We start from the raw sequence: 25,221 nt of genomic DNA on the forward strand, positions 1-25,221 counted from the left end.
GCACATGACTCAAATTTTCATGCACATTTTCCATTAACATTAATGTAGAACACACAATTATAGGGTTTGGTCCATTTTCAACAGTATGTGTAAATGCATATTTTTACAGAGTGACACTACTGTATGTCATCAAACATATAGATTCAATGGTTGTAAAGATGGGGAGAGGTCTGGCCATAATAAAGAGATGCTCTGCTTTTCTGACACCAGACTCCAAAAAGCAAGTTCTGCAGGCTCTAGTTTTGTCTAATCTTGATTATTGTTCAGTCGTGTGGTCCAGTGCTGCAAGGAAAGACATAGTTAACCTGCAGCTGGCTCAAAACAGAGCAGCACGTTTTGCTCTTAATTGTAATCAGAGGGCTAATATAAATAAACTCAGCAAAAAAAGAAACGTCCCTTTTTCAGGACCCTGTCTTTCAAAGATAATTCCAAATAAATCCAAATAACTTCACAGATCTTCATTGTAAAGGGTTTAAACACTGTTTCCCATGCTTGTTCAATGAACAATGAACAATTAATGAACATGCACCTGTGGAACGGTCGTTAAAACACTAACAGCTTACAGACGGTAGGCAAATAAGGTCCCAGTTATGATAACTTAGGACACTAAAGATGACTCTGTACTGACTCTGAAAAACACCAAAAGAAAGATGCGGAACGCACAATCGCTCCATCAGTGCTCAGACTGTCCGCAATAGGCTGAGAGAGGCTGGACTGAGGGCTTGTAGGCCTATTGTAAGGCAGGTCCTCACCAGACATCACCGGCAACAACGTCGCTTATGGGCACAAACCCACCATCCTGGACCAGACAGGACTGGCAAAAAGTGCTCTTCACTGACGAGTCACGGTTTTGTCTCACCAGGGGTGATGGTCGGATTTGCGTTTATCGTCGAAGGAATGAGCGTTACACCGAGGCCTGTACTCTGAAGCGGGATCGATTTGGAGGTGGAGGGTCCGTCATGGTCTGGGGTGGTGTGTCACAGCATCATCGGACTGAGCTTGTTGTCATTGCAGGCAATTTCAACGCTGAGTGTTACAGGGAAGACATCCTCCTCCCTCATGTGGTACCCTTCCTGCAGGCTCATCCTGACATGACCCTCCAGCATGACAATGCCACCAGCTATACTGCTCGTTCTGTGTGTGATTTCCTGCAAGACAGGAATGTCAGTGTTCTGCCATGGCCAGCAAAGAGCCCTGATCGCAATCCCAGTGAGCAAGTCTGGGACCTGTTGGATCGGAGGGTGAGGGCTAGGACCATTCCCCCCAGAAATGTCCAGGAACTTGCAGGTGCCTTGGTGGAAGAGTGGGGTAACATCTCACAGAAAGAACCGGCAAATTGGGTGCAGTCCACGAGGAGGAGCTGCACTGCAGTACTTAATGCAGCTGGTGGCCACACCAGATACGGACTGTTACTTTTGATTTTGATCCCTCATTTGTTCAGGGACACATTATTCCATTTATGTTAGTCACATGTCTGTGGAACTTGTTCAGTTTATGTCTCAGTTGTTGAATCTTGTTATGTTCATACAAATATTTACACATGTTAAGTTTGCAGAAAATAAACGCAGTTGACAGTGAGAGGACGTTTCTTTTTTAGCTGAGTTTACTATGTATGCCAGTCTCTCTTGGCTACGAGTTGAGGAGAGACTGACTGCATAACTTCTTCTTTTTATAAGAAACAATGTGTTGAAAATCCCAAATTGTTACACATAGCTCTGACACACACACTTATCCCACTAGACATGCCACCAGGGGTCTTTTCACAGTTCCCAAATCCAGAACGAATTCAAGAAAGTGTACACTATTATACAGACTCCTAATTGCATGGAACTTCCTTCAGCTGTGCTTTTGCCTACTCCATTGCCTGATTAGGGCATAGTAATTCCCCTACTCTGGTGCTCTGCTAGGTGTGGCGCTAAGGACGCACGACACTGCACTAGTGTAACACGCCAGTAGTCTTTGGTGCTGGTGGAAGGGACAATGCATAAATGTTTAGTAGCCTATATGTGCACAGGATCAAGAACATTTTTGGGCTCATTGATATTTTCTCAAAAACAAATATTTGTTCATTCTATCCACCCAAATTGTTCACTTTCAGGCAACCCTCACCTGGGGTCACACACAAACATTGCATAGGCCCACAGGACCTAAAATAACTGGTTCCTATATTGTGGACCATGGAAGTACTAAAAAGACAAGTCCAACAACTTGAAGTCTATAACCAAACAGGAAAACACGGGCACAGAAAACCCCGCGCACACCATTGTGCACGTGTTTGGGTGGAGCTGAAGGACAGCGCAAGTCAATAGGCCAGGTTGGAATCGTGGTGATGATTTGTCAGCACTTTTGTCAAACGGCAGTTCTATGACTGTGACACAGTAAAATACATCATAATAGTTATTTGTTTTCATCCAGTGATGTGGTAACACAGCCTGATCAACCAAATGATGACCCATCCCTGGTGATTACAAAGCATCAGGCTACCACTCATATTGCTAAAATAAACAGCAAACCTGGTTTCAAAAAAACAGATAAAGCAACACCTCTTGGCGCAACGCCTCTCCCCTATTTGACCTAGATAGTTGGTGTGTATGCATTGATATGTAGGTTACGTGTGCATTTTTAAATGTTTTAAATGTAGTTCTGTTTTTGAGCTCTTCTTGTCTATTGATGTTCTGTATTATGTCATTCTGCATTATGTTTCATGTTTTGTGTTGGACCCCAGGAAGAGAAGCTGCTGCTTTTGCAACAGCTAATGGGGATCCTAATAAAATTCCAAATACCAAAAATACAACACATACCATTCCCTGTACACTGATACATGTTATGTCAGAAGTATCAGTAGTTTTCTGATTGTACCTGTACTGACCTGCTGTATAGCCCGCTGGGTGCCACTCTGTTGTTTCTCCTCTGTTGCCAACTACTTATGGAATTGTCATGCCAAACAGCTTGACAATGAAAATGGAGTAGGCAAAAGCACAAACTGACCTGGGACCAGGCTAGTATTGACCATAACTGCACTGAACTGTTGGTGTAGGCTAGTATGCATTAAGAGTGCCCGGGAGGCTGAGGAATTATGTTTTTGTGCAGTGTGGGAATGTCTTCTGTTTCAGTGACTGGAGATGTGATTTCACTCTTCCAAAGTAGGTATTTCACTCACTCGTTCCTCTTCTGCCCTCCTTGCTTGTCAGTCATTTTCAACACACTTGCAAGCCTTTACTTATAGTCTGTAAATCAAGACATGATGGTAAAGTAACTGCACAGTCTCAGACAGAAACATACTGAATACATGTTGCAATATAAAATAAGTGCGCACACACACACACACACGGGCCAAATATATACGATTTTGTTCCCCCTGAGAAAGTAATGGTACTTACAGCCCGATTGTACACTATAAATACAGCGGCGATGTTTTAGATGGGTAATGGACACCACCAATGAAATTAACTGAAAAAGAATACACAATTATATGAATAAATATCAAATAATTCAATACTAATTTCATGCTCTTAAATAAAAGGGTCTAAATGATTAAAACAAGTGAAACATAAAAATAAAAAAGGAAAAAAGAGGCCTTGACAGTAGGGCAGTGATGATACCAGTATCGCAAAGGAAAATTGTGGCAAAAATGAAAACATGAAGCAGATCTAAACTCTTTAGTCCTTTAAAAACCTGCTGTATGTAAAATACTGTGTGCTATAGCTTGGGAAATAAATTAATGTGACTCTGGATGACAACATCATTATGTTTGTTTCCAACATTATGGCGTTTTTTTAATAAAGATGTTAAATCCGCTTCGTGTTTTGTTTCCTTGCCACCATACTAACAAGTATCGCGATACTAGTATTGTCCCGGCCCTACTTGACAGTATTACATGTGGCTGTGACCTTATGCCTTTCTATCTGTTCTAGTACGTGTTAAATTGTGTTTGTGTTTTCTTTGTAAAGTGTGTTGTGACCATGCATAAAATGCACTTTAAATTCACATACAGCTGTCCTCCTCCTCAGTGAAGGTGCTGACCATATAGCAGGCATAGACGAATCCCAAGAGCTGTAGGCACAAACACAGAGACCACCAGTTCAACATTCAAATCAAATCACATTTTATTTGTCACATGTGCCAAATACAACAGGTGTAGACTTTACTGTGAAATGCTTACTTACATTTTGTGTGTGTGAGCATATGTAGTGTTTGTGTGTGCGTATTGGAGTGTCAGTGTAAGTATGTGTGAGTGTGTGTGTAACATGTAACATTACATTCCAATGAATACCACCACATGGGAGAAAGAGAGAGAGAGAGAGAGAGAGAGTACTCACAGAGATTAGGAGTTGTATGATACAATGTAGGACCTCTATGTATTGGTATTCTAGCCAGCATCCCAGAGCATAGATGAGTTCTGGGCTCTCCAGACTCTGCCACCTAGTGGCAGGAAGGTCCCTGTCGTCACAGCCTGGCCCGTTGTCTTTCCACCATGAAAGGTGTGAGGATACACCCAGGGATAGCAGGTCGCTCTCCTGCAGTGACACAGCATATGGGTTGTTCATGTTCATACTAGCATGGTTATGTATTTATGGTATGTTATTGTTTGGGAATAGAAAGACTGTTTGATCCAGTGCCAAAATAATACACAATTGAAGACGAAGCAAATATATTAGTTGATAGCAGGTCTGAATATTAGTGACCAATACCTTGGAAAGGCCTCCCAGGTCCAAATAGAAACAGCACACAAAGACATTCCAGGCCACCCACAGTAATGTCCACAGCAGGTACTGAGGCATGAAACAAAATATTTGATGACCATTTTAGACACATAATGTCTATCTATTTGTATGGAGGCAAACCTCTATACATGACAGAATTGTAACAATGGCCAATGCTTTTCCACAGTGGTTATAGAAATGACTTTGCCTTCAGCACGTACAGTTCCATTCTTCTATGAAGAATAGGCACATTTCATGCAATTATCCATGTTGATTACAAGGTGTAATTTGTAAGTAAATACAGTACACTGCATTGAAACTTGCCTATGTAATAACCATTTAATTACACAACTTTCTCTATGCTTAATATAACATGGGATCAATATTTATATTTGCAGCACATAAACATTCTTACATCACAGGTGATCCCTTACAGCTATTGTAGATTGGATTATGGATCAACAGTAATATTTCAGTGGGGACTGAAGATTTATTTTCTTTATCGTAGACAAAAATACAACATTATCCATTGTAGGATAGCCTGGGGCAGATGAACACAAAAGTAGTGTGGCCTAGATGTGACTTACTAGAACAACGTAGCGTGGCCTGTACTGGATGGTTCCAAAGAGGCCGAGGATAACCATGATTATTTGCAGGAAGTTGACCATGATGGGAGCCCACTGGTACCCAAGGAAGTCAAAAGCCTGCCTCTCCAATGCTGTCATCTGGGATGTGAAAGGGAGAGAGTAGGAGGGGCAGAAAGAGATGGTGGGTTAAGAATCTCTATGACGTGCATTATGCATGAGGAAGCATCTTATCAAGTCATCCACTCACTGCTTCCAGACTCTCCAGAAATTCTCATCTAAACAGTTGGTTCTGAATTGATGGATGGTGGTGTTAAACAGTCATCTCTCCTACAAAGCATTCACTAGACTCATTTTTTCCACATGCTGACTGCTCTCTCTGGGTTGTCAAGGTAACTGAGTCACTGGGACAATGCATGTTTCAGGGAGAGGGGCAGAGCAGGGATATGAATTATGTCCTCTGAGTCGCCTTCTCAATCACTCAAAATGGGGGGTAGGGTTGGAAGAAAGAGCGGGACAAAGTGGGACTAAGGTTCAGGCAGAGTGGGGGTTGACTCCCTTTCCCCTTAGGCAACTCATGCAAGCAAGATAAACATGTATATTTTTGTATTCTAAAAGCACACAATCAATTATTTTATTTTCAGTGTTGACCCATAGCTTGTAGTTATGGTGAGCAAGAATACAAAAATCTTAATAAAAAAATGTATGTTAGAGAGAAATATTAATTTATGTTTGATTGACGTTGTATTTGATGTGAAATATTTATATTATTATAATACACTTAAATGTGTTTTTCTCAGCACACAAATATATATATGGCCTATTATTACATAGTTTTACTTCAAATATGTTTAATTCAATTTAGTTGGATATGGAAATGGAAAGACTGACGGGTGTGTCGTGGGAACTGTAATTTACACGTTTATCTCAAACGCGCAAAATTTGCCTACTTTGTTTTGTCTTTACAAAAACAATTTCAACAACATCAGCCAGCAGAAGTGGCAGTAATCATTGAAGGAAGTAAACCAAGACTATGGTAGCAGGTGTGTTTTGAAAGTCTGTATAGAGATAGCATCATCGCAGAAGAATGATCTCACCACTTGGAGAGTGCAGAGGAAGATCAGCATACATCGTCCTGAACAGCAACCCATTCTCTCTTATCTGCATAAACGGCTTCCAAATAGGCGAATCGAAACAGCAAAGCAACTTTTTATAAATTCATAGGGGGCAAGTTGAATAGTCATTCCCATATCCAAACAAGCTCTCCGGTCCGGGGACGTGTCGTGGTTTGCAGCGGTGGAACAAAACGAACTGAGAAGGAAAACACTTAAGGATGTTACAACGAGGGGGAGGGTAGGGGGCATAGTAATTCCCCTACTCGGATGCTCTGCTAGGTGTGGCGCGAGGGACGCTCGACACTGCACTAGTGCACCAACTAGTGTAACACTCCAGTAGTTTTTGGTGCTGGTGGAAGGGACAATGCATAAACGTTTAGTAGCCTATCTGTGCACAGGACCAAGAACATTTTTGGTCTCAGTGATATTTTCTCAAAAACAAATATTTGTCCATTCTTTCCACCCAAATTGTTCACTTTCAAGCAACTCTCACCTGGGGTCATACACAAACATAGCATAGGACCTAAAATAACTGGTTCCTATATTGTGGACCATGGAAGTACTAAAAAGACAAGACCAACCCATATTGAAGTCTATAACCCAAACGTGAAAACGCGGGCACAGAAAAACCAGCGCACGCCATTGTGCACGTGTTTGGGTGGAGCTGAAGGACAGCGCCAGTCAATAGGCCAGGTTGGATTCGTGGTGATGATTTGTCAGCACTTTTGTCAAACGGCAGTTCTATGACTGTGACACAATAAAACACATCATAATAATTATTTGTTTTCATCCAGTGATGTGGTAACACAGCCTGATCAACCAAATTATGACCCATCCTTGGTGATTTCAAAGCATCAGGCTACCACTTACCACATTATTATTACACATGGTCATCTATTTCACCTCAGACGTCCACATCTGTGTGATGGTTTAGATTGAAATGTTATTCCAATCTCCACGCACTCCATTCACAGCACTTCTCCATCCTTCCGAGAGATGACGCTAGAAGCAAATCACAAATTCATAATTGGGGTTCTCCAGTTCCCCTGTCACATGGCTCTACCACGGAGCTGAGGCATAGTGTAGAGATGGAGGGGGCTTGAAAAACTGTGGAGGAACATCTGACGGTTCGATACAACACAGGGGATACAGAGGAAAATAGTTAATCTGTCTGCTTGCTTTGCTTTTTGCGGAGGTGTCCAAAAATGCCAAATGCAATGGTGCATTAGGCTCATGTTTTCTCACACAAGAGGCTCCAGTTATCGCTTTAATTGATTATGCTAGCGGGGAGCGGATGGTCTGAGTGGACGCAGAAATTGAAGGAACAGACCAAAGTGGACGCTGCGCGCCGTCGCGCCTCCCGAATCTCTGAGCTGAGTGAGTGAGTATGAGATCAGCTCCTGGCGCAATGCTCTGCCTAGAGCATGTCTCTCTTTTCCAGCATGTGGGATTTTCATATATCCCCATAATTGTATTATAGCTTTTCTGCTGACATAAATTTGATAGGCTTATTAATATTTTTCAATTTGATAATTGATTGGTAAGCTAAATGCATTTCTCCTCGCTATTTTTTTCCCCTTTGTGTTCACAGGCTCCGTTACCTTTATTTCCAATGGGTCATGCATTTAATAGAGCAGACACGTGTGCTGCAGCCATAATGTCACTTCATTAACTGGCTTTTGTGATTAGACGTCTAATTAACCGATTCGTCAGAGAACCTTAATGTAATTGCATGCATTATGGAAACGTTATGTATAGGCTAGACTACGTTTACATCGCATGCTTAGTATTCGAGAGGCTTCTTTGAATCATAAAGATAATTCATTTTAGACCAATATTTGTGTTCGATAAGAGATCACCAAGCTTGGTCAGTGAATGAGAACACGCACACATAACAATCACTACATCGATTCTCATGTGTGCGTGTGTCTCTGAACCTTTTTGGTGATTCTCTCATATGCCTTGGCACTGCCAAATTCACCTCGCGTGTTCACACCCAGTCTCTCTGTCATGGCTAGAGTCATGTTGTGCCAGCTATGCCTGCTCCGTGTTTGGTCTCTAACCTGTTGTCTCCGGAATCACTGCAGTTTGAGCTGTCGGGGTTCTCGATGAGATGTTAAAACCCATTCAACCTATGAGAGAGTCGCGGTGTGCAGTGCAGGCAAGGGCGCAAATCATTAGGCTCACATACCAGGCTACTCGACTGATGCATAATGAAGAGGTTGAATAGGAAACATTGTGTGTAGCCTACTTGTGGAGAAGACCGAAATGCATTTGAGTTTGCTACAAGGTAAAATGTATCAAAGGAGAAGGTGGTTTGGGATTTGCTTTTGTCAGCAGCAAAGGGTGCAGACAAATTAATCTCAGTTGGAGCTCAGAGCCAGGGAGAGAAGAACCACAGGGCCAGTGTATGAGCCAGCTCCCTCTAGTAGCCTAAGCCTTTATAGATCTATTTAGCATTCAGTGCACACTTAAATGCATGGATGAATACATGCTACTGAGAATCCTTTCACAGACAATATTCTCCCTCACTCAAGGCTAAAATGGTTAATGTTATTGCAAGCAAGCATCTGACCTCATTCACATCATCATCATGTCTCCTTTACCCTCCCCCCTCTCTCTCTCACACACTCACTCACACACACACACACACACACACACACACACACACACACACACACACACACACACACACACACACACACACACACACACACACACACACACACACACACACACACACACACACACACACAGATTGAATTGTGGCTCAATGTGCTCATGGTGTCTGTCTGTCTCTGTGTGTGTGTTGGCTGGAATGACTCACAGATAAAAGGTGGGGCTGCTCTCCACATCATCTCCCAATTGATTGATCAGGACTTAAGTGCTATGCTTGCTGTGGCCAGGGTGAGTTCAGGACATAGAGAGAATAGAGACAATGTATCTGTTTGCATATGAGTGTGTGTATGTGTGTGTGTGTGTGTGTGTGTGTGTGTGTGTGTGTGTGTGTGTGTGTGTGTGTATGTGTGTGTGTGTGTGTGTGTGTGTGTGTGTGTGTGTCAGGGTTGTGCTCAATTCAGAATTGTGGAATTGACTCCCAATCAACTCATGAGTTGGAATTCAAGTTGAATTGGCCACACCCCACAGGATGTAGAATTTGAATTTCAGCTTGAGTGACATGACGTAGAATTCAATTCAGTGCAATTCAAAGAAATTCCACTCAGCAATAGAACATTAGAGTTTCATTGAATCTGACAGGTCACACTTCCAGATAATAAAGAATATATAACTGTTCTCTAGAAACAATGTTCATATACTATTTTAAACATAGCGCTTAGCCAATTATATTTCCACCAACCATTTCATTTATTTGGCTTCTTTTTGAAGTCCTCATGGTCAACTTGAGGGTTTAACTAATGCTTTCTGTGAAATGTAGTATTTATTTTTTACCATATTGAACCAAATTTAAAGGCCCACACCAGTAGAAATCTACTTTTTCGAGATGAGAAACGAAGGCCAAATATTACCCATGATGTTGCACAATGATTTAAGTCAATAAGTCATCGTTTTAGTCAAAGTAGGATATATTTTGGCTTGAATTGACAAATCCGAACTGCCCACTTCGTTCAAATCCGCGTGAATGCGGTCTTTTCCCATGCCATACAAATGATTTTTAGCCTACGTTTCGTTTCAGTGCTGGGTTTTATTTTAATGTTACCACCCACCAGCATGGCTTTGTTTATTAATTACAAACAGCTGCAAAGTTATTCCTCTTCGTGACTGAGATGAGTCAAACAGCCATGTGTCCACTTGGCCGCCTGAGCCATGGAGCAAATTAAAATAAGGGGCACAAACGTTTTTTGTTTTTTTTTACCAGAAAATGATCATATCCATTGGATAATTTGTACATTTTCACTTATTTTTGAGCTAGTCTGTATTATTATTTTTTATATATGACCATTTTATAAATGGTCAAAAATATAATTGCATGATATGATAGCCTTTGAAAACCTGCTCCCACTGTCGCCCCCAAGATGAATGGTTTTGACCACTAAAGTTTTGCTTAACTACACACTGCACTGCTTTGATTGGTGTAACTGTCACGATCATCGTTGGAAGCATACTCGGACCAAAGCGCAGCCCTAGTCACACCCCGACCTAACCAAAATAGAGAATAAAAAGGCTCTCTATGGTCAGGGCGTGACAGTAACGTTAGCTAGAAACCACAAGTGTCTATCCAGATAATGAAAGGGCACTTGCAAAATAAAATTCAAGGAACTTATCATTTGTGGCGTGTCATTTGTGTCTCCCCCCCATTATCCCCTGTGTATTTATACCTGTGTTCTCTGTTTGTCTGTTGCCAGTTAGTTTTTTTCATTCATACCTACCAGCATTTTCCCCTGCTCCTGCCTGTTTTCCTGCTCCTGTTTTCTAGTCCTTCCTGGTTTTGACCGTTCTGCCTGCCAAGACACTGAGGCTGCCTGCCGTTCTGGACCCTTTATACCTTCGCTGGATTATTGACCCCTGCCTGACTTGACCTGTCGTTTGCCTGCCCCATTTGTTTCTTCAACGCTGTCTGCATCTGGGTCTTACCTCAAACGTGATAGTACAAACTGGACATGACTGACCCAGCGGACCCGGACCAGCTGCCCAATGCCATCTCCTCCCAAGGAGCCTCCATGGAGGGGGTCCAAACTTTTGCTGAGCGCCATGACCGGACGTTGGACATGTTGCTGGAGCAATTCCGCGGATTGTATGGGAGACAGCCTGCCACGGTGGTAACCCCACCACCTCTCAGTAACCCGGCGGTTAGCAGCGCCGCCCCACCGGCCACTCCACCTTCCCGGGAGTCCCGTTTACCTCTCCGGAATGCTTTAATGGAGAGCCGAGCACCTGTTGGGCGTTTCTAGCTTAGTGTGTCCTCATTTTCGAGCTTCAGCCCTCCTCCTTCCCCTCGGATCGCTCCAAGATAGCCTACCTCATCACGCTGATGTCCGGTAGGGCTCTCACCTGGGCTACCGCTGTATGGGAACAACAATGTGTGTGAGTCTGGAGGGGTTCATGGGAGAGGTGAGGAAGGATTTTGATGCCCTTTTCTCCAGGAGAAAAGCTGCCCGGAAGCTAATCCAGCTCCAGCAGGATGCCCGCAGTGTGTTCGAGTATGCAGTGGATTTTCGCACATTTGCAGCTCGGGAGTTACCCACAGATCTTGATTCCCTCATCAAATCAAATCAAATTTATTTATATAGCCCTTCGTACATCAGCTGATATCTCAAAGTGCTGTACAGAAACCCAGCCTAAAACCCCAAACAGCAAGCAATGCAGGTGTAGAAGCACGGTGGCTAGGAAAAACTCTCTAGAAAGGCCAAAACCTAGGAAGAAACCTAGAGAGGAACCAGGCTATGTGGGGTGGCCAGTCCTCTTCTGGCTGTGCCGGGTGGAGATTATAACAGAACATGGCCAAGATGTTCAAATGTTCATAAATGACCAGCATGGTTGAATAATAATAAGTCAGAACAGTTGAAACTGGAGCAGCAGAACGGTCAGGTGGACTGGGGACAGCAAGGAGTCATCATGTCAGGTAGTCCTGGGGCATGGTCCTAGGGCTCAGGTCCTCCGAGAGAGAGAAAGAAAGAGAGAATTAGAGAGGACATATGTGGGGTGGCCAGTCCTCTTCTAGGTGTGCCGGGTGGAGATTATAACAGAACATGGCCAAGATGTTCAAATGTTCATAAATGACCAGCATGGTCGAATAATAATAAGGCAGAACAGTTGAAACTGGAGCAGCAGCACGGCCAGGTGGACTGGGGACAGCAAGGAGTCATCATGTCAGGTAGTCCTGGGGCATGGTCCTAGGGCTCAGGTCCTCCGAGAGAGAGAAAGAAAGAGAGAAGGAGAGAATTAGAGAACGCACACTTAGATTCACACAGGACACCGAATAGGACAGGACAAGTACTCCAGATATAACAAACTGACCCTAGCCCCCCGACACATAAACTACTGCAGCATAAATACTGGAGGCTGAGACAGGAGGGGTCAGGAGACACTGTGGCCCCATCCGAGGACACCCCGGACAGGGCCAAACAGGAAGGATATAACCCCACCCACTTTGCCAAAGCACAGCCCCCACACCACTAGAGGGATATCTTCAACCACCAACTTACCATCCTGAGACAAGGCTGAGTATAGCCCACAAAGATCTCCGCCATGGCACAACCCAAGGGGGGGCGCCAACCCAGACAGGATGACCACATCAGTGAATCAACCCACTCAGGTGACGCACCCCTTCCAGGGACGGCATGAGAGAGCCCCAGCAAGCCAGTGACTCAGCCCCTGTAATAGGGTTAGAGGCAGAGAATCCCAGTGGAAAGAGGGGAACCGGCCAGGCAGAGACAGCAAGGGCGGTTCGTTGCTCCAGAGCCTTTCCGTTCACCTTCCCACTCCTGGGCCAGACTACACTCAATCATATGACCCACTGAAGAGATGAGTCTTCAGTAAAGACTTAAAGGTTGAGACCGAGTTTGCGTCTCTGACATGGGTAGGCAGACCATTCCATAAAAATGGAGCTCTATAGGAGAAAGCCCTGCCTCCAGCTGTTTGCTTAGAAATTCTAGGGACAATTAGGAGGCCTGCGTCTTGTGACCGTAGCGTACGTGTAGGTATGTACGGCAGGACCAAATCAGAAAGATAGGTAGGAGCAAGCCCATGTAATGCTTTGTAGGTTAGCAGTAAAACCTTGAAATCAGCCCTTGCTTTGACAGGAAGCCAGTGTAGAGAGGCTAGCACTGGAGTAATATGATAATTTTTTTTGGTTCTAGTCAGGATTCTAGCAGCCGTCTTTAGCACTAACTGAAGTTTATTTAGTGCTTTATCCGGGTAGCCGGAAAGTAGAGCATTGCAGTAGTCTAACCTAGAAGTGACAAAAGCAATGGATTAATTTTTCTGCATCAGTTTTAGACAGAAAGTTTCTGATTTTTGCAATGTTACGTAGATGGAAAAAAGCATCATCACTTTGACCATCCGCATCGATGGGCGATTACGGGATGACGGATGGAGAGGAAATAAAATTTCGCTCACAAGCCCAGGAATTCCACCTCGCCTCCAAGTCATCCCTGAAGTCCCCAACTGTCCCGTTGCCGAGAGCACTCGAGGTTTCCCGACCTCCCTCAAGAGTTGCCGAAGACGGCTGAGGCACTGTTTCCCGAGCCTATGCAACTAGGCAGAGGTGGGCTGTTGCCAGCGGAACGGCAATACAGGATCAACACAAAGAGCTGTCTGTATTGTGAGACTTTTGGTCATTTTGTGTCCTCTTGTCCATTAAAAGACCAGGCTCACCGGTAGGAGCGAGTACTCTGGTGGGCCATATGGAGAACTTTTCTGCTTCCCTTACTCGCACCCCTTTTCATGGCATTCTGCTGTGGGGAAACCAGTCCAAATCTCTCCGTGTCCTCATTGACTCTGGGGCCGATGAGAGCTTTTTGGACGCCAGACTGGCTACCAAGCTGAACATCCCCACTCAGCCCCTCTCCATTCCCATGGATGGTAGAGCTCTAGATGGCACTCTATAGGTCGGGTCACCCATAACACCACTCCCATCAACCTTACGTGTGTCAGGGAATCACAGCGAGACCATTCAATTCCTGCTCATCAAGTCTCCCCAGATTCCCATGGTTTTGGGATTCTTCTGGCTCCAGCGACACAATCCCCTCATCAACTGGACTACGGGTGCTATCATGGGCTGGAGTCCATTCTGCCATGCCCATTGTCTGAAGTTGGCGCAACCTGACCCGGGACGTCTTCCTAGGGGCTCGGAAGTTACTCCAGACCTCTCCTCCATTCCCGCGGTGTACCAGGACCTCCGGAAGGTGTGTTCAGCAAGCCCTGGTCTACTTCCCTTCTGCCGCACCATCCCTATGATTGCGGGATTGACCTTCTCCCTAGCATCAGCTGCCCCGGCGACGTCTGTACTCTCTGTCGGGACCAGAGACCAAGGCTATGGAGACCTACATCGGTTCTTCTTCGTGGAGAAAAAGGACATGACCTTGTGCCCGTGCATTGATTACCAGGAACTCAATGCCATTACTGTGAAGAACCGTTATCTACTACCACATTTCCTCTGTCTTCGAGCCACTCCAGGGGGCCACTGTTTTCTCCAAGCTGTATCTACGAAATGCCTACCACCTGGTGCGGATACGAGAGGGGGACGAGTGGAAGACCTCCTTCAACACGGCCAGCGGCCACTACGAATATCTGGTCATGCCGTTTGGCCACACCAACGCCCCTGCTGTGTTCCAGGCTCTGGTGAATGATGTTCTCCGTGACATGTTGAACCGGTTCGTCTTCGTCTACATTGATGACATCCTTGTCTTCTCCCGCTCCCCCCAAGAACACGTGCTCCAAGTCAGACAGGTTCTCCAGCACCTTCTGGAGAACCAGCTGTTTGTTAAGGTGGAAAGTGCAAGTTCCATTGCTCCACCATTCCCTTTCTGGGCTATCATCTCTGCTGGGAGTGTCCAGATGGATCCCAGGAAGGTGTAAGCGGGGGTGGATTGGCCTCAGCCTATATCCAGGGTGCAGCTGCAATGCTTCCTGAGGTTTGCACATTTTTACACTTTATCCTGGGTTACAGCACCCTGGTCTCCCCCTGTCTGCACTCACCTCTACCAAGGTTCCGTTCACGTGGTCCTCTGCCGCTGACCAAGCATTCCGGGACCTCAAACGCAGCTTCACCACGGTTCCTATCTTGGCTCATCCTGACCCTTCCCGTCAGTTCGTGGTGAAGGCCGATGCTTCGGATGTCAGAGTGGGGGCTGTCCTGTCCCAAGGTTCTGCCCTGGACCTTAAGCTGCATCCCTGTGCCTTCTTCTCCCACCGCCTCAACGCCACGTAGAGGAACTATGATGTGGGGAATCGGGAGCTTCTTGCTGTGAAAATGGCGTTGGAGGAATGGAGGCATTGGCTAGAAAGTGCGGAACATCCGTTCATTGTGTGGACCGACCACAAAAACATGCAGAATCTCCACACAGCCAAGCGCCTCAACTCCAGACAGGCGAGATGGACCCTGCTGTTTACCTAGCTCAACTTTTACCCTCTCCTACCGGCCGGGGTCCAAGAACGTCAAGCCCGGATGCCATGTCTCGCCGCTATAACCCCACTTTAACCACCCCGGATCCCTTCCCACCTCGTGCCTGGCGACAGCACTCAGCTAGGGTATAGGGAAACAGATGGGGGGGGGCACAGATAATCGGATGTTTGTGCCTGACGCAGTCCGGTCCGCGGTTTTGGATTTGGCCCATTCCTCCAGGCTTGGCTGCCACCCGGGTTCCCGTCGGACAACGCTTTTGGTGGCTTACTATGGTTTCGGATGTTGCCTTGTTTGTCGCCGCCTGCACGGTCTGTGCACAGAACAAGACTCCTCGGCAAGTTCCGGCTGCTCCGCTTCAACCACTGCCTGTCACTCACCGTCCCTTGTCCCATATATCCCTGGATTTCATCAAGGGTCTCCCCCTGTCTGAGGGCAACACTGCCATCCTGGCTGTGGTTGACTGGTTTTCCAAAGCTGCCCACTTCATTCCTCTCCCAAAACTACCCTCGGCCAAGGAGACGGCCCAGCTTATGGTGCAGCACGTCTTCCGTATCCTCAGATTCCCAGTGGACATGGTCTCTGACCGGGGTGCTGAGATCTCGTGCCGGTTCTGGAAGGCGTTCGGCACGCTCATTGAGTTGTCGGCTAGCTTATACCCTTTTTTATGATTTCCAACCCAGTACCCTTTCCAGACTATACAAATGAAATACACATGCGGATCCCTTCTCCACAAAATAGATGTGCATGCAGATACAGGCTTAAAGACATAATGTAGGCATAAAGAGGTGCATCAACATGCTCTAAAACTTGTCTCTATGGCCTCTCAAGGACAAACACCACATGTCCTGTTCTTAGCTCCCTTATACCCTGACATGCCCAGCCTCCTGTCACCCCAGTAACACACAGACAGGTAGGGCAACACAAGGGGTAGAAGAACAATGAACATTTACAGTTTGAGGTTTAAGCGCATAGTAGATTGCCATAGGATGAGGGGGTTTTCTCTGTGGCTGGGGAGAGGGGCGTTGTTTAGCAGAGGAGCCTCTGGTGGAGGGCCATTTGACTGCTTTGCTCTGCTCAGAGCGCAACGTCCAATTGGTTGGCTTAGAGAAAGCTGCTCCAGGGCCAGAGATTACACTGCAGTGCCGAGGCGTCACTCTGACTATGAGCCAAGGGGTAAGGCAGGGGATAGAGAGAGAGAGAGAGAGAGTAGAGTAGAATATGTTGGGAGGAGGAGGAGGTGGACCGACAGAGACAACAAGGCAGCAGCTCTGGGAACCTGGCTCTGGAAATGTGACAGTCTCCTCTCATCATCGGCTTTTCAGCTTCTTCAAAACACCTTGTCACGGAACTCCCACGCACACACTGATGTGCCTGCCTCTCTCTTTCTTCCTCACCCTCCTTTCAGCCTTACTCTGCTCTACTTCTTCTTGCCTTACCCTTACTCAAAACATCTGTGTTCTGTTCTCAGAACATAGATACACTGTCAGATTTCTGAATGAATAGAATATGTCTTTCTGGATCCATTTGGGTATTTCAGAATATTCAGGATATTATTGTGAGAGTGTTACAAAATATATATTCTGGGTCAACTCTGGGGAGGGAGTTGGAAAGCACTTAAAGACATTTGAATTCTGGTGGGAATTTTTTTAATTGTGTAAAGTTAAAGGTTTGTTCACCTCTCCTGTTTATACTCCCCCTGTATTTAACATTTTTATGACATGCTTTACACACAGTATACAATATATAGGTATGTCCGTTAAGTTGTAAGGTAATACAGATGTGTTATTAAGCATGTTTCCTGCCTCAATGTATTGTACAGTCATTGCCAAAAGATCTGTACAGGTATGTAGTGGTTGGCTCTCTACTGTTGCGAAATGTCATTTATTAATAAATTCTATTCATATTTATCAAGCAGGGACTAATTTGCGAGTCAAGAAAGAACACAGTTTGTGTTTGTGCCCTGTTGAGAGCACTCTGTATCATACTTACGAGAACAGCTGAAGGATGAAACCATATTTTTGGAAGAATCAGTACTTTCTCTCCCATATAATTTAGAATGTAAACATGTGCCCTACTAGCACTGTACAGACCACCACCACAGCCCACTGCAATGGCAAGGCTAAGGCTAATTTATCTGAGCTGCTTCAGCCATTTTGGATACCCACACTGGTATGCTAATGAGCAACAATACTAACCATGTAAGTGCCTACCAAATTGGCACATTGGTCCCATAGCCACTGAATTGATCTGACCATAGACACTCTTTTGGCTAAAACCAAAAAATAATGTGTGTGCATTCCACCAAATATTTACTCCAATTCCCAAGGAGGACATAAGATAAATGCCTTAAAGATATCAACACTTGGCAGAAACCTGCATATCTGTTGGTGTTGAAATTCCCTGTGTGGAATATCCATATGTTGCAAATCAGTGCTACATTCTTCACAACCTCATCTATTTCTATAGAATGAATGATGCAGGCACAAAGGCGCACAGCTCAAAACTCCCCCACCTGCCCAGAACCCCCCCCATCCCATTTTCGCTGTACCGGAACAAGATTCAGTGCAGAGCTCTCCGTTTCAGTGTGTAGGAGCCAATTTACTATTATGTCTAACTGAAGAAATGGTTGAGCGATAGGAATGTCAGACAGTCATGGGAGATAAGGGTTTTGTTTTTGTGTGCGAGAGATAAAAATATAAGAGGAACCTAATAGGAGTTAATTGAAGAGGGGAAAAGCACCTGTGAAACTGGACATACATCACAGTACCTCCTAATTACCTAGCAGCTGGTCTGAACCAGTGTTTGGGGGGAGATGGGGGTAGTAGTGCAGAAAACAATGTTCCTCTGTTAACAAGGACATAAAGAACACCTTATACTGTACCTCAGCATGCTGTGTGACCTGAGAATTTAAAAGTCAAATGTTTTTCATGCCAGGTTATGGCACACCATAGTTAGCATAAATATATTCAGAAGCACAGATGTCCAACCATAGCCACATGCAGAGACAAAGTCAAGCGATATAACTCTTTCCTTCTGTACTAATTGAGACCATCCCGACTCAACTTCAACTGTTAGTCAACAAGAGGCTATGATGAACTCTGGAGAAGTCGTAAAGTTGAAGGTATAGAGAGACTTTAGACTATAGATCAGAGTGAAAGGAGTCATATGAATCGTAATGTATAAAGAGCGTGACAGTATATTCACCAATGAATATATCTGTGAGAAGAGATTTGGGAACCTGTTTCAATATAGGCTAGCACCTTGGGGATTGCCGGTTCAAAATACTTGGTGTTTTCTTCTGTAGTCATGTAGTTCAATAAGTTGAACGGATTTTGTGAAAATATGCGACTGATTAGTCAGCCAGGACAGTTATATCAGAAACATATTTGCTGTCGCTTTGAGATTTGGAGGGCATCATGAAATAATCCTGATAAGGACTTTTCCACTTTGTTTCAATCAAACCGTCCACCTTTACACTCGTCTTTCACTGAGAGAGGAAAAAGCTTGGAGGACAATATAATCAAAGAAAAGATGGTTTCCTCTGTTCTCTATCTTCTCTTTGGTTTTGGAATAAGATAATGATGTGTGCCTCTCTCTGTTCCTGTGTCTGTGTTACAGTATTTTTAGCTTCCATGTGACTCATTGACCCTGTTAATATTTACACTGTTGTGCAGGATTGATTCAAACATGGGGGAAATCATGATAGTTACGTGGGGTGAATTACATTACACTTAAACAAACACATATGTCAGCATATCTTCAACTGGTTTCTCGCAGGGATGATTGGTACAGCATATGTGTGTGTAGAGGAAAGGTCCTGGTGAGGGTGGTCCCTGAAGACTAAAGATTAAGCGTAGTTTCAAAGATAAAGTCCAGCACACATTTGAATCTGGATATTAATTCCACTGATGTTGATTGTAGTACTATGGGCTCTTTGGACACAACAGGTTAGGTACCTGACATTTTGTGGATGTGTCAGAAATGCCCCAAATCCTTAACGAGCCAAGGAAGATAAAGATGCCACAGGGCAAATGACAGTCAGTGGAGAGGAAAAGAGGACAAAGAAAAGGAGGTCAGAAGTGCTGTGGTTGATCTCTTGGTTATTCCTATGTCTTTTTTTTGTTGGTCCTTGGAGCAATGGAATAAATGGAGCAATTCAAGCAACTGTTTTTCATGATGTCTTCTCCTTTTTATTTGAATGATATGTTTGCCCAAGTTCCCCATTCCCCCTTACAATTCCGTGGGCTTAAATAAGAGCAGCTGATCTGTATGACAAACACACAGTTCTTTCCTCTCCTTCTCCGTCTCTGCAGAGCCCAGGGAGGTTGTGGTGCCTACGTGTGCGGTGTGCATGTGTGTGGTGAGTGTGTGGTTGTGAGAGAGCGAGCGCCAGCGCTCCCACATGGCCTCCATGCAGGACGGGCTGAACTTCACGTCTCCTTCCTACGGCAAGGTCCTGCTGCTGGGCGCTATCGCTGCTGCCTCAGCCTTCGTCGTTACCATCCTCATCGTGGTGCTCTGTGTGGGCTGCCAGAGGTGAGACGAGTTAATGACCATGACCATGTGCACATGCACACAGCTATTTGCGTCTTTATAGTACATGAAATGTTGTGTTTATTATAGGAAGGGAAAGACGCATAATGTCTCCAGTGAAGGTGGGAAGCACAGGCTGATGGACATGGTGAGCAGAGAATCCCTCATATTACCACATTTACCTCAGCTGTGAGCATCATTTTAGGTAAAGCATGGATACATTATGCATTCAAGCGATTGCGATAAACTATAATTTGTTTGTGTGTTTTCAGAGTATACTCAAGCAGTCAAGGCTGCGTTCCATCAGCAAGTCGGACGGTGAGATGAACAAGCTAAACTGTAATGGCAAGAGTGAGTAGAACTCTTAGGTATAAGACTATCACAAATGTTGAGCTCCATTTCGAGAAATCTTCACTACATAACAAACAATGAAATTGACACCTTTTACAAAGCCTTCTTTTATGTAGGTGTGAAAGAATGCTAATCTTTCTGGTTTCCATGTGTCCTGCAGAGTCATCCAAAAAGAACCGTCCGGCCAGTATGGACCTCCTGCTGCTGCCCAGCCGCCGGTCCAACTCTGACCTGCGCTCCGGGGGACGGACGCTACCCCAGGTACCCTCTGGTACGGGAGAGGAGCACACCTACTCTGAGGTCGGTCAACGCTCCTCCCCGAAGCGTGGCCCTGATAACAACCTCTACGCCATAGTGGGCAGGGCCGGAGAGACAGACACCCCAGCCCCTCCGGCCGTCCCAGCCAACACCCCTGCCCCCCCTGACCCAGACGGGGATGGGTTGAATGAACTGCTCCCCGAGCCAGATCCCATCCCCCAGGCCATGGCTCCTCCACACCCCCCGGAGACGACTGCAGAGTACGCCTGCGTCCGTAAGCTCCTGAAGGTAGACAAGGCTGTCCCCCAAAAGAGAGATAGTGGGACGGATATGGGGGAGGCACCGGTGCCGCCCCCTCGCCACGCCCCACCTTCACATCCTGCCCCGCTTCCGCCACACCCTCACAGCGTTAAGATGCTCCGGAAAAACGCAGAGGCCTTCAACCTGCCCACCTTCCCCAAGGTTGGTAGAAAAAAGGCTGATAATACAGAATTATACAGATACAGATTTCTGTTCATTAGGGGAGTCTGAAAGTCAGACCTTGACGAAGGCCATGTGTGCAGAAATGGTGATTAATTTCACTGCATTTTCCTGCCTGTTTATACATGTCTCTTTATGTACTTCCAGTTCACTACATGTATTACTCACAGACTGTGTGTGTGTATGTTTGTGTGTTTTGTATAAGATTACGGTTTGTACTTAGCATTCTTCACAGCGCTGCTCTCTCGGGCTCAATGCCATATAGATGACGCAATGCATTGAAACACAGATCATTATCCCTGCAGAAAGACAATGGTGCTGCTTGGCTGTCCTGTCATTCAAACAGCAAGCTGCACCTATCAGTTAAAATCCACAAGATGTGGTACTTTAAGTCAAGTCTCTAATCCTAGTTTTAATATACATAATGTATTCTTGATTTGGTTAGTATCCCCTGTGCTCCAATAATGTAGAGCTGTACAGCTTGCATGAATCAACTGTAATGGTCTAGAATCTAGATGCTTCCTACATTTATGCCTGCAAGGCTGTTTGAGGTGTTATGAATGAGCATGCATCTTCTTTAGGATCTGTCATGGATGCTGGGTCCCTAGGCAGCCCCTAGAGAGCATTGAATCTTAGTCAATTTCTCCTGATGCCTCTGCAGCTCAAGTAATTCTGTTGAGAGCTAAACATTTCATTGAGATGTTTAGAGTGCCAATGTAATGTAATGCATTTATATGTATGTTTGCACACAAGGAATGACTTGTATACTCCTTAGCAGAGGAGAGCAAAGGCATTTTAAATAATAAGCCTGTAACTGAACTTTTCATTACACTCTCCAAAGTATTATACAAAAGCACTATGTTTTGTTTGTTTTATTGCTGTGTTTCATCTCAATCATATGTGATGTGTTGACAACCCGTTCTTCCCGTTCTCTGATTGGCTGGCAGGAGGCAGTGTTCATGGGTAATGGAGAGCAGTATATATGGAAGCCTCCAGAGGATGATGACATCATCATGCTCCAAAACAAACCCTTAGGCCCTCTGAGTCCTCACAGTGGAGAGAACATTCAGCCATCTACTGCTACGGTGAGTATCAGTGGAAGTTGGTGGGTGGATGTATAGGAGGACGCGCTCATTGTAATGGCTGGAATGGAATTAATGGAACGGAGTCAAATGTGGGTTCCATTCTAACCATTACAATGAGCCCGTCCTCCTATAGCTTCTCCCAACAGCCTCCTCTGGTGAGTATGTTTGTCATTACAAAGTATGTGTTGTGTTTATCAGACTGATTAGTACTGAGGGTTGTCCTGTGCTGTGTGGTTTCCAGGCTGCAGAAATGTACTCCAAACCAGTCAAGAAGAAGAGAACTGTTCCTGGGTCTCCCCCAGCCAACATTGGCTTCCGTACCTTGGGACGCGGTGACCGGGACCGGGACCGAGACGGTGGGTTCAGTGTGGTGGTCAAGCCCCAGAACTGGGCCCCGCAGGAAGGGAAGCCTGTCGGAGGAGCCTCTGCAACTCTGGAGGACCACTGTTACGAGTCCATCGGGACGGGGGAGGAATGCAACCCTGCCTATGAGCCTATGGAAGGTGGTGGTGGTTGGAAGCGAGTTGGAGGAACCGAACGGCCTCCCAACACCTGCGCCACCCTCAGGCCCAGAAGGAAGAAGTCCCAGCAGCCCTTGCAGCAGCAGCAGCCTCCCCCGCCACCACCCACACAGCAAACCCCCAAGTTACAGCACCTTCCAGCCAAAGCCCTGCTGCTGCCCGGGGAGAACCTGTACGAGAGTATAGGGGACATGAAGCAGGGCGGAACTGCCACTTCCAGCACCACCACCATCTTCACCTTCAACGACGGCATGGAGATGTATGTCACTGGGCTCTAAGGCTGCTCCCTCTGTGACCTGTGACCTCTCACCTCCTTCCTAGCATTTAAAAAGAAGACCACGGTCGAGGAGAGCTGGTTGAGCCCCTCTCATGCTCACTCACATGTTTACATTACAGTCATAACTTCCTGCCTTTCAGAGCCTAGGGCAACAGTGTTGGTCAGTGGTTAACGACCTGGGCTGAAGAGAAAGCCCTTGGCTGGGTCAAACCCCTACCTTGAATCCAAAGGTAGTGATGAGAAATGAGCACAAAACTATTACAGAAATATCTGTAGGATGGCAGCACTATTTTAACAATGTGCAGAGCACAATTAGAGGGAACGTTTGGAAAATTCTTCCCAATTTTTGCAGGTCTAACCATTGAAATAGAATTAATTTCTATGGTTAAAACAGTGTTATTGTACTGGCAATCCTGGAGCCCTAGTTTAGGAATGAGCACAACTTTCAGTTTACTCCCTATGTAGCACTTTTAGTCTGTGTACGGCAGACCTTTCCCCCAAGTTGGTCGAGGTGTGCTTCAGGAAGGAATTAAAAGTATTAAAAGTAAAGAAATTAAATATTAATCAAAAGACTTGAAAGCTCAGGGACCAAGAGTCAAATTATGAGAGAATAATTAACTAAATTGCACACATTGTTGTTTTCTTCCCCCCCAAAAAACACAAATAATTTGACTATATTCTCAGATGATAATAGCAGATATTTTTCCCTTTTCATTTGTTACATATCACATGGACTGACAACTGTCTCCAATGCCATCTGTAAATGAAGTGTTTTATTTTGTCAATCTTTTTCTTGCATTTTGCCTGCTTAATGTTGCATGCTAAAAAAACTCAAATCAAGCACTGTCATGTGGTATCTAAGAACGGTTTCTTTTTTGATAATGTTGTTGATTGTTTAGTTATTATGTTGCCTTGTTTCTCTTAGAGAGCAAAATGTCATTCTGATTCAGGATAGCTTTGGTCACTGGAAATCTCTGGTAATTGTTACTGTCAAGTTGGTCACTGCCTTCTTCTTCACCACAGAGAGGATAGGATACTACTATGTGAACTACAGGGGCCATATCTAGTCAAGGGGGCATGCTGGTGGAGTCCACACAAATGGAATAGCTCCATCATCACTCTCACAACTGTGGATCAGCCAAGATACTGCTTCTGCCTCACAGTCCTGATCACTGACGATGGTGATTCCACCATCCTCAACTCTGAACGCATGGCGGAACTGACATCCATCAACAAACCCTCCATAGCTGTGTCTTATCACGCCACTGATGAACATTTTGATCTACTCTCGATCCCCAGTGACATCTTAAATATACAGGAACAACAACAACAGTGCAAGTGACAATAAATGCCAACGATCCAACGCAGAGATTGTAAAGGAGAGTATAAAAAGTATAACGCAAAACGTCATCTCAACCTGGATACTAAAGAAGAAAACTTCATCTGACCAAATATACCAGCACACAATGTGGTTATTATTATTATTATGTATGTTGACGCAATGTGCGTGTGTGTATGTTACGAAAAGAGAAATAATAATAAATATATAATTGGTGTCAAGAAATCTATCTTTTACTATTTATGTTTGGTTGTGTTTTTGGAATGACTTCTCTGGTGGCAAATTTGCAAAGAAGTAAGTTACAATGTGAAGTTTGATGTGCTTTTGTTACATTTTTCCAAGCCACTTAAGCTATGATGTGTTCATTGAAAAGCCCAGCTAAGCTTTATGTGGCAGCTACTGTTGTGTGTTTGCTAATCAGACGACGGGGTCTTGTGCCCGAAGCTTGTAATTAAGTGCTAAAAATGAAAAAGATTGTAATGTTTTATATCAAGATTAATATTCATGAAAATGTCGGTCAAGTTTATACTTTTGTAATAAAGTGGCACTTTGAAAAATGTGTTTTCTCTAAGCTTGACTTTTAAAAAATCAAAACATTTACCTCATATGGCTTTTAATTAGGTAGGATTACCTTTACCAGAAGGTAATAATTATTTGTCCAATCTTGCCAGCTAACTTCACTAAAACACAGCACAGTCGAAAGCAGTCTTTCCATTTGACCCTTTTCCATATGCACTGTTCATGATCTGATAAGATATTATTATTATCATCATTATGTCTATTATAACATCATGATCTAAGGAATTAACATGGTCCACACATACCCATACAGTTGTGAAAAGGGCACGACAGCACCTCTTCCCCCTTAGAAGGCTGAAAAGATGGCATGG

General features: G+C 44.8%; 2 protein-coding genes across 3 annotated transcripts; one reads left to right on the top strand and one right to left on the bottom strand.

The window, feature by feature from the left end:
- Nucleotides 1-2,663: 2,663 nt before the first annotated feature.
- Nucleotides 2,664-6,676, bottom strand: LOC112221423 (sodium/potassium-transporting ATPase subunit beta-1-interacting protein 3). The gene is made up of 7 exons (XM_024383575.2): nt 6,385-6,676; nt 5,291-5,428; nt 4,692-4,772; nt 4,320-4,517; nt 3,993-4,053; nt 3,381-3,450; nt 2,664-3,227 (listed from the first exon to the last, which is right to left on the bottom strand). Exons 1-6 carry the CDS (start codon nt 6,436-6,438, stop codon nt 3,395-3,397), a joined length of 588 nt encoding a protein of 195 aa, XP_024239343.1. The 5' UTR covers nt 6,439-6,676; the 3' UTR covers nt 2,664-3,227; nt 3,381-3,394.
- A 795-nt stretch (nt 6,677-7,471) lies between these two features.
- On the top strand, nt 7,472-24,882 carry LOC112221888 (trithorax group protein osa-like). 2 transcript variants are annotated; one of them, XM_024384300.1, is made up of 7 exons: nt 7,472-7,783; nt 19,801-20,023; nt 20,111-20,168; nt 20,293-20,371; nt 20,532-21,091; nt 22,057-22,194; nt 22,436-24,882. In XM_024384300.1, exons 2-7 carry the CDS (start codon nt 19,890-19,892, stop codon nt 22,991-22,993), a joined length of 1,527 nt encoding a protein of 508 aa, XP_024240068.1. In that variant the 5' UTR covers nt 7,472-7,783; nt 19,801-19,889; the 3' UTR covers nt 22,994-24,882. The 2 variants fall into 2 exon arrangements, with proteins under 2 accessions (XP_024240068.1, XP_024240067.1); XM_024384299.1 differs by having other exon boundaries at nt 7,472-7,779.
- The last annotated feature ends 339 nt before the right edge of the window (nt 24,883-25,221 follow it).

The sequence above is a fragment of the Oncorhynchus tshawytscha genome, linkage group LG22 (genome assembly GCF_018296145.1).
Source record: "Oncorhynchus tshawytscha isolate Ot180627B linkage group LG22, Otsh_v2.0, whole genome shotgun sequence".
Classification (NCBI taxonomy): domain Eukaryota; kingdom Metazoa; phylum Chordata; class Actinopteri; order Salmoniformes; family Salmonidae; genus Oncorhynchus; species Oncorhynchus tshawytscha.